The following is a 15,067-nucleotide window of genomic DNA, read 5'->3' as shown; positions in this document are numbered from 1 at the left end:
CAGCAGTCGGCTCACCACAGTGAAGACACCGCGGTGAGTAGATCTAAGTACGTTGACTTCAGCTACGTTATTCACGTAGCTGAAGTTGTATAACTTAGATCGATCCCCCCCCCCCCGCCCCGTCCCCCAGTATAGACCAGGCCTAGGATGCTGCAATGTATAATACCTGCCTTGTTTGTGTTCTGTTACAGCTGTATAGATGCAGTGGCCCTCAAATCTTTCAACGAATGGAGCAGCTTGTCAGTCTTGGCAGCGAACAGTTTTCGACCCTCAAACAAAAGGTCTTCTACTGTAGCTCTACCATAGGGAAGCCCAACAGTCAAAGCCAGGAGATCCAAAGCATAACTATGGCGGTGGTGATGGTCCTTGCCCCTGTGTCAGCAGAGTCCAAAGAGGCTTGGAAAGCAGTTCTAGCCAAGAGATGGCCCTCGGAAATGAGAGATGTAAACTGCTCTCTTTTGTCCTTTGTTATGTAGTCAATAAAGCCAGACATTTTGGAATAGTTTATATGGTCATACTTCGCCATAAATGCTTCATAATTGGTGATCTGGAAGTGTAGTGTTGCTGATTAATAGGCCTTATGGCTGAGTAAGTCCAGTCTTTTCCACTCTTTATCTTAAGGGGTAGGATTCATCAATTACCAATGAAATTTGTCTGTGTGTGTGATTAGAAATTCCATCACCTTTTGAAGGGATGTAATATTTTTTAGTTGCTCTCTTACATGTAGGTGGGATGGTAGCTGGGATCTGCCAGATGTTTGTGGCGGGTTCCATGATTGCTGAGTTAATCCAAAGTGAAATCTTGGAGGATGTGGACATGTGAACAGGGTGACCAGACAGCAAATGTGAAAAATCAGGACAAGGGGGTGGGGTAATAGGAGCCTATATAAGAAAAAGACCCAAAACCCAGGACTGTCCCTATAAAATTGGGACAGCTGGTCACCCTACATGTGAAGTATGTCCAAAAGCTCATGACATGACATGGCTCGGAGACGTCCTCTAGGGTTACCTGGAGTGTCTCTGCTATTCTTTTGAAGAGCCCTGGAAATTCTTGAAATCATCTCCCGCATTAGGTGCAAGGGGCATAATAGTCTTATCTAGTGAGAATGAAGTGCAGGTGGCAAGAGCCGCCTCCTGAGCTAAAACTTCTTTCATCTCCTCAAAGTTGGGTTCAGGAGGGGCAGTTGGTGACACTGTGGATCATGGTGAAGAGCGCCTATGTATTTCTGTGGTGCCACCTAAGGGTCTCGGGTAAAACTGCCTATAAGCTGTCCATGAGTCCCAGAATGCCCATTGAGGGGGGAAGGACATAGGTGGGGGCCCCCCCAAGGTGTCCATACCACCCTTGAAATTCAGATCCTGGTGGAGGCTTAGGGCACTCAGGATGTGCGGATTGAACACTGCCTTGCACAGGTGAAGAGTGTTGGGAGGAAAAAGCCTCCCCTTCCTCATCTTCATCCTCCTCACTAGAGAAAGAAGGAGCGGCTGTAGTTGGTGGAGTGAGCAGTAGCAAAAGTACCAAAACAGTATCGGTACAGAGGAGAGGTGATTCTGGTACCAGGGCAATTTTCAGGTCCTTTAGAGCAAGAAACTGTTGAGGCTGTGGTATTGACAGAGATACCTGTGTGAAAGGCAGAATGGAGAATTGTGGCGATACCAGGGGACCTTACAGTGCCTTTAGGAAAGGAGCCAACAAAGAGCATGCCGAGAACAGAGTGGCAATCCACGGTGTAGTGTCTGTGCTATTCAACATAGGGCCAGTGGGTGGCGCTGTTGCCTTTTGTACTGCAGTGTCGCTCGGTGCGGAGTGCTTTGTCTGTGCTGCCGAGGTGGGGTGGACGAGGCAGTCTTCTGCCTGCCCTCTTTCTTAGAGCCTGCCCACTTAGGGCGGGCAGCTATAACAGTACCGCCGGTACCGGAAGTCCCTGACGACTCAAAGGTACTAAACCGGGCACGGTCAGTACCGAAGTGGTGGACGGAGTCAGGGAATGTTTCCTCTTTGACACGGTCTTGGTATGGGGAGTGTTAGCTCTCCTCTTTCCACGTCCTTTAGGAGACAGGTCCCTTCCTTTCAGAGTGTGTGCGTGTGGGGAGGGGATCTTTCGGAAGCCACCTGCAGTAATAACGTTTATAAACATCCACAGCATTAGCTGCTCATTCACTCACTGTTCCATTTCCCCCCCAAACTAAAATAAGGAAGCTAAGTTTGAAGAAGAAATGGAAGGGGAGGAAAAACAACACACCTGGCTCTCCCTCAAGCCCCACGGTTGCTTTGGTCAAAGGGTGCAGGAAGAAATAGGGATAAGGAAGGATCTCATGTTATTTGATCGGTTAGACCCCTCTTCAATACACTTTTCCATAACAACAGAAGCCACTTTTGAGGCTCATCTTTTCACCAGTAAAGTTAATAAAGGAAGTGAGACACTTAATTGGTGTTTGACATTTCTCATTTTATGAGATAGCTACCTTATTCAGGAGCTGAACAAGAACACTTAGATTCTAAAGCCATAGTTCTGCTTCTTGATCTTAAGGGGAATCTCACATTTGTAACAACAGACTTGCCGCTCATTCAAGCTTGAGATCCAGAAAGGGACTCAATCGTTGCAATGCTGAGCATCACAGCACCTAACTTTTAGGCACCTAAAAAACATAGGAACAACATTGCATGTCCAGAACCAAGTTAGGCGCCTATGCTCCCTTTACAATGAATGGCGAGAGATAGATACCTTAGAATGCAGTCCACAACAGCCAACACAGTAGGTGGGGAGCCCCCTAAGCTAGCCAATGGGAGATGCCAATAAAAGGGGTGTGTGCCAAGCCCAGCCCCTTTATCAGAGACAGATGCCTAAATCTAGGCTCCAGGAAAGCACCAGTGACTGGGCAAGGCTATATAGCAGATCACACAAATAAAATTTTTCCAGGTCCTTTAGTACAGAAAGTGTATAAATGTCCTTTTTCTTGCTTAGAAAGAGCCAAGTTTTTACCCATTCCTTGAATATGAAAAAACTAGAAATATTAACAGCTCAGATAGCAAAACAATTTTCTAGCCATTCCATTCCATCAAAAATGGCAAATTCCTGAGTCAGTAATGATTTACATGAACAACACCTCTGTGGTCTTCACCATGAGTGTGAAATATTTTGAAAATTACTCCAAAGTAACTTCTGAAATGGCAAATCAGGCAGCCATTTTTAGATTCATGTTGGTCAAAAAACAGAGTTTGATAACACTATAGACAATACAAAACAAACTGCATGAGCTCAACAAGTGACTGGTTGAGTGCTAGCTCCAGCATCATGTATAAACTAATTTGGCAAAGCAATCATCCCCTAATAGGACCAACTGCTACACCAAGTTTAGGGTTGTGAAATAAAAGCCATTTCAGTTACTTGAGCAAATTAAGTATCAAAATACTTTTGTTATATTTTCTACTTCTTATATACTGAGAAGTAAGAGAATCAGGTTTCATCAGAATTGGCCAAGAAGATTCTTTTTCACACACACTGAGTGTGAAAAACTTCAGCTTCAAAGGATAAGAACAGTTGAAAATAGGGTGCAGTATAGAAACCTCTTCTCAATCTTAACTCCATTAAACTAATAAAATAAGATAGCCAAATAAATCCATTAGGCACTCAAAAACAAGCAACCCTTAAATGATTTATTCTAAACAAAATTTTAGCATGGATGCAACACATTTACACTAGACACTGAACCAGGCTGCTACTTAGTTGTCACTAGTTTCTGTTTTTTTGTTATTGTTTGCTCCATTTGAAGTGTCAGATTAAACCATAATAATTAGACTATTTGGCAGGAGCACATTACCCAAAATACTACTGGATTTTGTAGCTTTTAGTCAAAGTGCATGGAAATACTTACATCCTACCGGCTCTGAGCCGGAAAGAGTTCTGCACACTACCAAAGTGTTCTTTGGTTAAAGCATGTTAGTTGCATGATTTTCCTGATCGAAATATTAGCCAACAGTGGAACAACAGTGGCATTTGACCACTCAGAGAGAGAGAAAAATCACTGTCCTTGTGGACAAAAGTAAGAATCTATACAACAGCTAGCGGTAACCGAGATGAAGCAAACATTTGCGTGCGGCAGTAAGGAATGCAGCCAAGCGTCTGATGTTTGAAATACTCCTTTCTGTTAAAAGGTATCTTGAAAGTCATGCTGACCCTAAAATCCATCTTTGAAACCACATCAAAAAACTTGTCTCTCCCTTGATAACAGAACCATAACAAAAACCACAGTAATCCAAACTGGAAAAGAAAAAAGGGTTCTTTTGTTATGCTTTTTTAAATCTCCACAGGTAGCAGCGTTATTGGCTATGAGTAAGTGGTTTCCAACCAGAAGGCCAACTGGGTGTTTAAAGCGGTGTTCTGTTATGAAGAAGGAATTTACTAATGTGTGACTGGTCTCCTCATACTTAGGCTGGAGTCATTGCATCTTCAACCACAATGCTAGTACAGACAACTTTGACTACATTATAGCTAGCTCTACTCCCTCAGGCCCTCCTCTGAAAGAATTACTGTAATTCTATTTACTAAAATAGATAAGCTTTTACTATCCAACAGGTATTAGTGTTAAAGAGATGAGATACTTATCTTCATGTATATGTTAGTTTTAAAATTGTAAAATTCTTATATTTTGTCTATGACTTAAGTACTTTAGAAAAATTTACATTTAAAAAGCTAGTAATCCTCTGAGTTACAGCTTAACTTTTTTTTTTTAAGTTACTTCTTCCTATGATATTGATAGAAAACAGTGGGGTTCAAGGAGAGAAAATCATTTGTCAGAAGCATTTTGGGAAGTTTGTCAGCATCTTCCTTACTGAATAAGCAGAAAAATCTAAACACTGTTGGTTTACTTCATCCAATGGGTAGACCACCAACTGGCACAGACTTTTTGGGTTCTCAGATTTCTTCCACCTGTTCTATCAATCCTCAAAACAAAACTTTCCTATAATAGAATACAGGAACCAGTTTTGCCCTCTACTAGCTAGAACTATCAATGAAAACCATGTCTGCACAGGCAACTCGACCACATAAAGCTATTTCAAAAGGCAAAAAAATCCCTGTTCATCAAATTTACCACTCCTAATTGAAGAGCACTAACTTGTATATCCTACAATAACCAGGTAATGAGAGGGAAAGCAGACTGAGTAAATTGGGATGCACTTGAAAGCCAGGCAATAGAGCATGCTGTAGGAATGCAAGGATTTCCATTGTGGACTCATGAATCCAGCCAGTAACAAACTCTCACTCTGCCCAGGAGATCATTAAAGCCTTGAGCATGAATTTAAAAACACAGCTGTATGAATTGATTCCTGGCAAGAGAGTGTATGGTGAGTCAGTCAGTCAGTCTTTCTCCACAACTGAAAGCTTTCATTTTTCAGTCATATCAGTTTGATGTTCCTACTCCTGCTGGGGAAAGATATGAAAATTCTATGAGCTATTAGGAACAACTGCCCAAAAATAGGGAAGGGGGTGGGCAAAGTTTAGGGAATGGGGATTACTCAGGATAGTGGCCATATCTCTTACACTCCATCTCTTCCCCCATCCTTTTGACCGGAGACTAAAACAGAGATGGAGGTGTGAGGGAGGAGAGCTCCTCCATTCCAGCATTATGAGTAATTCAAATTTCAAGTGTATCCAATATCTACTAGCCCCAGGCTGACGTGCAAGGAGGAGCATCAGAGAAGATTACATGGCCATTAAAATCCCAGCACCATTCCCAACACCTGTGCTTCTTTCCAATAAACTGCACCTTGATCTTGCTAGTGGGAACCTCTCCCCTCATCCTATATCCCCTCACCCCAGTTTTATATTGGTCATTGGCTAGTAGTTTCCACCACACACCATCCTTCTGGCTAAAAATTGTTTGACAAGTTTTTCAGTCCCTAGCCCAGGGGTCAGCAACATTTGGCACACGGCTCACCAGGGTAAGCACCCTGGAGGGCCGGGCCAGTTTATTTACCTGCTGACACCAATCGCAGCCCCCACTGGCCACAGATCGCCGTCCTGGACCAATGGGGGCAGTGAGAAGTGGCGCAAGCGAGGGATGTGCTAGCCGCAGCTTCCCGCCGCCCCATTGGCCCGGGACGGCGAACCATGGCAAGTGGGGGCCGTGATCGGCCGAACCTGCCGCGTCAGCAGGTAAATAAACTGGCCCGGCCTGCCAGGCCGTGTGCCAAACATTGCCGACTTCTGCCCTAGCCTTTGTGAGTGCCACTTAGGCATATCTTTTTCTATTGAAGGCAACAGGATTTAGTCCATTAACTTCAGTGGGAGCAAGAGCAGATTTAGAAAAAAAAAAAAAACAGCTTCCTGTAATGAGAGAGAGGAGGAACAAAAACAAAAAATCCCACCACTTCTGAACCTTTTCTGGATTCCATTTTGAGAGAGAGAGAGAAGGAGGAGGGGCCAAGTGGAACTCACTGGTTATATGAAAGTAGAACTTTGAGTGCCACATTTTCAAATCTGGCTTTAAACTTTCAGTTTTACAGCCACATTTTGATGTTCAAAAACCTGATCACAATCTGCTAGATGTCTAAGTGACCTAAGTTGCAGGCACATTATACCTCCAGCCACAAAGACTGGCCTTTAAAAAAAAAATCTTGCTCTTTGACTAACTGCATCTAAAAAACCCCCACAAAACTTAAAAGAAAACATTATCTCCTATTCACCAGTGACAAGTCTCCCTAAATCTTGGAGACCCCAAAGTAGAGAATAGATGCAGTTCTAATTTTCACACTTCTTCAGCATGAAAAAAAATCAAGAAAAAAATCTGCAATCAAGTTAATTTCATTCTGTTGCTCCAGACAGGGAATTTTGTGTAGGAGAAAAGAAAGAAGGGACAAAAACTAGACAGGGAAATCTGCTAGTTAACCTGGAATAAAGGACACATCCAGGTACAGTCCCAGCTCAATTTATCCTTATGAAAGTAAGTTTTCCTGGTACAGACAGCTGGCAGAGTAGACCTACACAGAACAAGTTATTAAGAACCATAAACATTTTTTCTTCCAATTATCTCTTCTGGGAAGAAGCTAATATGGAAGAATGCATATAAATCCAAAGTAGAGAGAGCAACAACATTTTTTGCCTGACAATAGCAGTGGGATACAGAGAGTCCCTCCCTTTTAAAGAAAAAGACAGAGCTTTACACATTAAAAAGAGTACAAGAAAATACAATATTTAGCAGCAAACTTGTAATGGTTAAATTAATGATATGATCTATAAACAAGCATTTTATCACTGAATGTAATAAGTTAAGGTTTAATTCTTCAGGCACAGTATTTAATTTAAGTCTTTCAAAAATGTTTTCATTGACTGACCAACCAGGTGCCTTGCATTACCATAACTTTACTCACTCATCTGGATCATCTTCAATTGCATAAAAATCAATTAAGATAAAAACTCCTACTTGGTCATGTTAGTGTCCCTCTAATTCATCTAAACTAGAGGACAAGGTTTTGCTGAATTTGATATATTAGATTTTGCACTTTCATGATCATACTTTGATATACGATGAAAGGAGCTGCAAGTTAAATGTGCAGACAGACAAATGTGGTCTAAGTGTTAGTTGGTAAAAACAGTAGATAAACTCATTGAAGAAAAAAATAAATGGAAGTTATTTTTAAAACTGCAAATCCAGTGTGTGGGACAAACACTAGGTGAATATCATAGTAAAAACCACAGTAATCATGATGAACAAAGTCTATATAATATATTCTCCAGCACCGCTTGATGGGGTACTTAAAGACAGCAGTTTTTGTTCACTTTCAAATTCTCTATCAACGGTACCCTGTTAGTATAATCCTATCTTTAATCTACAGGCATGATAAAATGCCCCAACACACACAAATCCAGCTCAAACAGTAACTAATGACCATTAATCCCCCTATCTCTTCAGTGATCTCTCCTTCCTCCATTTATCATACTGGCACTTCACGCTACACACGTGAATAAACTTTAACAGAGAAGGTGAATGAAAAATAATCTCAAAGCAATCTAAGGCTATAAATTAAAATTGAGAACGCAGGGGGAAAGGAGGAGGCAAGTGGGGCGATTTGTTCTCGGTGGCTTCAATTTGCATCTAGCTCGGTGGCAAAGAGCACTCAATCAACTAGACATGCAAACTGTTAGGATGGCTACATTATCCGAGCGACAGGGAGAGAAACAGACATGGAATTTAAGGTTTAACCCATTCACCTGCTCAGCTCCGAGAGAGCCGCATCCAGCTGCCCTATTTTAAAGGAGCCACCCTCCGTGCAGGGTCCCAGAGCCCGGGCTCCAGCCCGAACCCAAATGTCTACACGGCAACGGGCTGCCGGGGATTTCCTTTTAGCACATAGGAAGTGGTTCATTTTCCTCACCAGACTGCTTCGTGTCACCTCTGATCGTGGATAGATTTCACGCAGTTGGAATTAAGAATTTCAGTAATCAGACTATATGATTTTAACATGGGTGCCATGATTCCAGCCACTCTCTCACTAAGCAAAGGGTACTGGAGAGAAATACTGGCCATGCAACGTGAAGAGACTTAACAACCTCCCCAATACACACATTATTCACGGTTGTTATACATTGGGCCACTCGTGTAACTACAGATCCCACAGCCTCCGAGATGCATGTTGCAGCTTGTCTAAAAGTTACCACACAAGAGCAGGATCTAACTTTTTGAAAAAAGCTGAGCACCGTGAGATGGCTAAAACGAGGAGTACTGCACGCTGCTTTGGAAGCAGAAAGTCATTAGCTTTGTTTGGCAAAATACTTGTATATTTCAATCAAGGGTGGCCTGAAAGTAGCTTCCTACAGAAATTCACGAGAGATACAGCTATTAATTGTTAATAGCCCTTTCAAAAGAGAGAACTCTGACCTAGCTCATTAATGATGCAAGAAAAAACGTGTCCTGTGTAAGCCCCCAACACATACTAATTTCCCTCTTTGTAATACCTATAATCTATATCTAAATCCAACCAAGTAGAACAAATAGTTCCTTCCTACTGTAGGATGTGAGTTATTTCCTGCAGTTTCTTCATAATCAGTTTTAATTACAACCCTAGGTTACATCAAACAACTAATAGCCCGTTGCTGCGGCCGAGGGTGGGTGAGGGGGAAGAAAAGTCCGTGCTAAAAGATCCCAGGCGATCCAAGGCCATTTGTTCAGACACAAGCCCTATCCTCCCCTCCCTCTTGTTTCCCGTCCCTAGGACTCCAGGTTCAATCACAGGCAGTCTACAAAGCAACCCATTTAGAAATATTGGGAGACTCGGGGAAAAATAGGTTATTCTTCCCCTCCCCCTTTAAAAAAAAGCATTTTCTCACACATGATCTGATCGAGAGCAAACTTAATTTAAAACGGAAAAAGAGAGAGGCTGGAGCTCCAAAGTACAGACTGGAAAAAGCATCTTCAGTGAGTGAAACCAGCATAGCGCTGTGCAAAGAGAACTTAGAGAGAGAGAGAGATAGAGCGCGCTCCTTACTACGCTTCGGCATGTAAAAGGTTTCCTTTCTTTTTTTGGTGGTTACCTGAAGAGAGACATATTAATCCAAAGAGGTAAAAGTGAGCAAACTCCGCGATCATTGTCCTCAGGTGGCGCCTGCAAATAGTCTCATGCCAAATGGGAGGGGGGAGGAATACAAATTAAAAGCCCCCTCCGATTGTAAATCCACAGAAGCTTAATATAAGCAAGGTTTCCTAATCCTCCAGGAGTTAATAGTGAGTACTCCCCGCAGAAGGTATTGTCAGCAGCACCCCAAGTCTTGTAACTTCTCTCCCTTGCCCTGGATTTTCCTAGAAGGGGCTTTGACACTTCCTGGGACCATCAAAAGCGAAGAAGAAAACAAAAGATCCGCAATTTTCTACAGCTTGGATTCTCTGTGCCCTGTTCGCAAGCTGCTTCTCCAGCCTGGGACTTCGCCTTCAGCACCCAGGCCACTTGCAAGTATCCCAACAGAGCACTGCCCCTCCGAGACCATAAACCACTGCAGCACCCTGGCAGGCGGAGAGAGGAAAAGAAGTGCTTGCTGCGACTTGAGCCACACAAAGTCACTGGACATCCGAGGCAGGCGCAGGGGTGACGGCTGCTCTGGGTGAGGGCCCCGGCTCGGTGCTTGTGGCAGGCTGGAGGGAAGAGTGAGGTGGAGCAGCAGCAGCCTTTGCTCCCATCACTTGGGGGGGAAAGCCAGGAGTGGAGGCAGCAGCAGAGCCTTGCAGGAGCCACGCGCAGCAGAAGGGTCACCCCAGCAGCAACTCCTCGCCCTGCCCTGCATCTCCCCCCTCTGCCCTGCAAGCGGGCATGCAGACCTCTCCCTTCCCGGAGACGGACACAAAAGAGAGAGGAGAGCACAAAACTTCCACGGGCCACCGCCCCCAACCCACCCACCCGGCCCCCTAGTGCAGCCGCGGGAGGAGGAGCAGCAGCCGCTCCTTCGCCTCCCTTCCTGCAAGGGTAGGGGTGCAGCAGCAGGAGCAGGCGGGGTCTAGGCACCGCGGCGTCTCCGTGGTGCTCTGAGCAGCGTCTGAAGTTTCTCGTGCCCGCCGTGGGTCCCCCTGGTCCCTGCTCCAGCTGCGGGGCTGATGCCGCCCGAGGACACCTTAAAGGAGCCGCCCCTAGACAAGCCCCGCACGCCTAAGGCGGAGAGGCGCGCGCCGCGTGGCACGGGACCAGGCCGCCCAGGTCTCCCCGCAGCTTGAGAGGTGAAGCCCCAGCGTGTAACGCCACCGAAAGGTAACCAGCGAGGGCCCGGGCAGGGTGTGCGCGGAGAATGGAACATGCCGCGTCTCACCCTGCATCCCTCCTCCCCCCGTGCAAATGGAACTTCCCGGTCTAGGGCTTCAAAAATCCTCCCGGGTCCAATCACTTAACCCTTCGCTACCAAAGGCACTAAGGCTGCAAAGCAAAGCGCCAGAGCTGGCTCCAGACGTCTGGTGTACTATTGCATAGGAGGGGCGCAAGAAAGGTGTTGCGTGGGCTGCCTTCCAAGGAAGACGCATTGTCTGGGACACACACGAGCCGAACAGCCCCCTGTCCTGAGTAATGCCTGGGTGGACTCTGAGCAAAGTTTCACTCTATTTCTGGGGAACTTGCAGCTATCCATGCAGCAAGCAAGGAACCCACAATCAAAGGAACACACTAGGGAAAAATAGTTATTAATGATATCATAACCCTGTAGCAAGCAGCTGGCCAGTTAAAAACAAAAAAAAAATTAGAGGAAATAATGTAAAGGTTTATGCACGTGACGTGAAGTATTTCCCGAGGACTACTCAAGTGTAGTAGTCTGGGTTGTGCAAAAATAAGTTTGTAAGCTATTCAATGATTTAAAAATACTGGGTTTGCTGCTTAACAACAACTTTCCGTCTCCAAAACATCTATGACAAATTAATAATAAATATACAGAAAGTGATAATGATACATCATGTATACACAAAGAACTTCCCTGTGAAGTAGTTGGGGTTGCTATACGCACAACGTGGCTGGCAAACACCCACTAAAGCATGGTAATGAAAAGATAAGCCAGCTCTCCTGATTTTAACATATTTGATGATTTTCTTAATACACTGGCTCCCAGAGTCATGTGAATAAATGGGAAACTGTGATTCTCACTTAAAAAAAAAGTTTCTGACCCTTAGAGCTGCAGATAAAAGCTTGAAAACATGACCCAAGTAAACCCCCAAAGGTTAAAAAAACACACAAAAGCTTTTGGGGGGCTAGCTCATGATTTTTGAACACCTGTGGGTGGCAGCACTGTAACACTACCTAACCTTTCTTCCACACACAGGCACACCTCTTTTCATTACCCCAAACCATGCATGGTAATCTCATTTCTGCCCCTCTGTCACCATTCTGCACATCCCCCTTAACTAGATTATTTCCCCCCTCCCGGCTAGCTGCTGTGGCAGTTTGGAATAGTAATTGGTAGAGTTGGGAGAGGGCAATTTGGTAAAGGGTAGTGTACAGAAGGGCAGTTAAAGGGAGAGGTGACAGGATGGCATCCCTAGAGGGCAAAGTTAAGGATGTGGTGCATGGTATGACAGTTATAGTAACGATGTGTGCTTGTGGGTGACTGAGAATAGTATCCACTATTAAATGGCTTAACTTCTCAAGTCTTTGTGGGTTTGTGTCAGGTAAGTTGTGTGTGTAATGTTCCTAACTGCATCACAGCAAAGCTTTGTGTGTATTCAGTTTCTAAGTTTTTAATGCTAAATTACAGCGTGGGGGTTGGATGAGGTGTGAATAGAAGTTTAGCTGCAAATGAGAACATTTTATGAGACCGCTACTGCAAATGAGACCTTCTCTGTTGTATAAAATTTGAGGAAAAAGTTTAGTTCTTGACAAAGAATTTGTGTTCCTGCCCCATCAACCAATCAGGTTTGCATGCTCTCAGGAAAAAAAAACAAAAACAAATAAAAACTACACAGAAAATTCAAAGGTTATAAAAACCAATCTTGTGTTAAATTTCATACCAATAGTCTGCCTACTCTAAGAAGATAACAGCAATCTATGCCTAAATTTAAACCCATTTTAGAAAGCAATCCCAACTATGAAGTCACTGCCAGGCACCCCCAGAGTTCCTGTGTTTACACATAGTCAGTGTTCTGAGAACAGTACTTATTCAACAACGATTTCTCAACCTGTGCAGTCAGTGACCTCATGCCATCTTTCACTTAATGAAAGCACAGTCATATTATCATCCCTCCTCTCTAGAATTAAAACACAGTGGAATGGCCCAAACTGTGGAAAGGTCATAGAAAGTTCTTATACCTCAGTAAGCAGTCTGACATTTAAATAAATTAGATGAAGAAGACCTGAGCTAAGTAGTCAAAGCCCGCAGAATAAACAAGAACATAATTCTGAAGATACTTTTTGTTTGTTTGTTCCGTTTAAGGTTTGTTAAATAAGATAGCTTTCATGTGTATGAGAGTGAGACTTCCTGTGTTAAAATGTGTATTTTAGTTGATCACATGAATTAGGAATGGCAATACCACATGTCCATGACCAGACCGATTTTTAGTACATAAAAAATGTGTATTTCACCTGAAAACAAGGTGGTTTACATGGATCTGTAAAATGTTATTTTGACCCTTGTTTTAAATAAAGTTGGTTATATTCTGTGAATTTTATTTTGGCACAAACCAATCACTTTTTTTAATGCGCTGTTGTGAAGTGATGCTTACAGGCTGTCTCAAAATACAAGAATGAATTGAATTTGTAACGTAGATAGTATGTATGATGTCCAAAGAAGAGAAGTGTATTGTTTTCACAGTGAGTAAGAGATTTACCTCAGTATCTCACTTTGTGAGTTATACATTTAAATCCATCCCCCATACATCCCTGGAAGACTAGTCCCCCAGATCTATGCATTGTTCTATTTAGGTCATTCTCAAAGTATGCCAGGAATACTTCTGTAACACATTGATCTATTATGTATTGTGGAGGTTTATTTTCTTATTTAGATTTTAAATTAAAACATTTACCAAATAGGGCAATGGATTAAGATTCAAGAGACTTGATTTCTATTACCATGCACTCATTTTGTACCCTTAGACAAAGTAACTTAACCCCTGTATACTTCAGTTTCCCCATCTGTAAAATGTATATAATATTTATTCACCTTTATAGAAATCCTTTGGGAACTATGGATATTTCTTATAGAATAGAAGATACAGTGGAATCTTTCAAGAGTTGTCCAGATCATACTGTTTCAAATACACAAATAAGACTTATAGCATATCATTTAGCTGAGTAAACAGATACAGTATTATTCCAGAATAATTTACTAGGACTGGATATATACCTCTCAAATTGTTTTTAATTTATTTAAACAGTAATAATACATAACAGCTGCATAGCTGATCGAATTTCTTCAAATTGTAAGCCTACAGATATTCATCTGAATATCTTGTAAGTAATTTGCATCATCTTTAATTCTGCAGATGTTCTTACAAAAATGTTAACATTCGGGGATCTCTAGTCTCCTTCATATTTATGAAAATAAACTTATGAGTAAGATTTCTAGGAATAGAAATTTGACATTACTCTCTTCAGAATTTTGGTGATACCTTTTCAGCATGCATTAGCATTTAAACCTACCTTCTCTGTTTATTCTGTAACATGGCATGCACAAATAAGTGAGCATTAATAATGTAAGATAAAGTACAGGCATCTGGTAACATCTGAAAGTGTGTCAGAAATGTCATATATTCAACTCTAATTAATAGCTATGGGTAAAGAGGATACTGTGTCTGACCCAAAAATTATCCTACCTATTTCCACTGATACATAAAGGCACATTTTAGGTAAGTTTTAAAGCCCTGGAGAAATTCTGGTGCCTTACATAGGATATACAATAACATATATGTTTAACAATATGAAAGCACAGAATTGATTATTTCCCACTCAAACTGAAAAACAGTTACAACTCTCTTTTTAGTCTTCTTTTTATATAAGAGTTTCATTCTTAGTTGCAGAGTACTCCGGTCTAAGCTTTAGATTTGGCCCCTCCTACAGACAAGTGGGTTAGTTATACACCATCTTTTAAAAGTGGTCATGGAGTCTTTTAGAGAATCAGTGTACATCCTGTTATTTCATGGGCTTTGAATGCACATGAAAACATATGTAGGATAGAATTGTGGAGATCACTTTACATTGAAGGTTCAATAACAAATACTGAGTTATTGGTTCAAAATTGCTTTTATATTACATTTATGGTACTTTTTTTTTTCTTCACATACCCCTTTGTTGTTGCCATTTTTTGGCTTGCAGGCATACCAACTTCAGCTGAGCTTTTGTCCCATCTCACAAATTGAGCATGTCCTTGCTTGTGCCCTAATCTTGCAAAGACTTACCCATGTGCATAACTTTGAAGTGAATGAGACTATTCACATGTATATAAATTACACATGTGATTAGGTGTTTGCAAAAGCAGGGCTCTTGATTGGAAACTTCCAAGGAAAAGAGAAGGTGCTGTAGAAATGGTATTGGTGATTCAGTAGATGGCACTCTTCCCTCAGTGAGACTCCTGAACCAATGCTTCAAGCATGTGTTAGAGGAAACTTTTAGG

The 15,067-nt window shown here is 42.4% G+C and overlaps 1 protein-coding gene and 1 long non-coding RNA gene across 6 annotated transcripts in view; one reads left to right on the top strand and one right to left on the bottom strand.

Moving 5' to 3' along the window:
• The window catches only part of ROBO1 (roundabout guidance receptor 1), a 1,068,890-nt gene that overhangs the window by 435,400 nt on the left and 618,423 nt on the right, over nucleotides 1-15,067 (bottom strand). The window contains exon 1 of one of the 5 annotated variants that reach the window (XM_065575508.1): nucleotides 9,533-13,121. The exons of 3 other annotated variants lie outside the window; for them this stretch is intronic. In XM_065575508.1, the coding sequence (XP_065431580.1) occupies nucleotides 9,533-9,587 (55 nt within the window). In that variant the 5' untranslated portion in view covers nucleotides 9,588-13,121. Of the gene's footprint in view, nucleotides 1-8,212; nucleotides 8,229-9,532; nucleotides 13,122-15,067 lie in introns of those variants that run through there. One more of the 5 variants, XM_065575518.1, reaches the window with a different exon arrangement.
• Nucleotides 10,596-15,067, top strand: part of LOC122173768 (uncharacterized) — a 26,997-nt gene continuing 22,525 nt past the window's right edge. Inside the window, exon 1 of the long non-coding RNA XR_006174560.2 lies at nucleotides 10,596-10,734. This is a non-coding gene — a long non-coding RNA (uncharacterized LOC122173768). The remainder of the gene's footprint in view (nucleotides 10,735-15,067) is intronic.

The sequence above is a fragment of the Chrysemys picta genome, chromosome 1, assembly GCF_011386835.1.
Source record: "Chrysemys picta bellii isolate R12L10 chromosome 1, ASM1138683v2, whole genome shotgun sequence".
Classification (NCBI taxonomy): Eukaryota; Metazoa; Chordata; order Testudines; family Emydidae; genus Chrysemys; species Chrysemys picta.
Note: the sequence above shows the minus strand (reverse complement) of the source record. Positions and strands in the feature narration are given on the sequence as shown.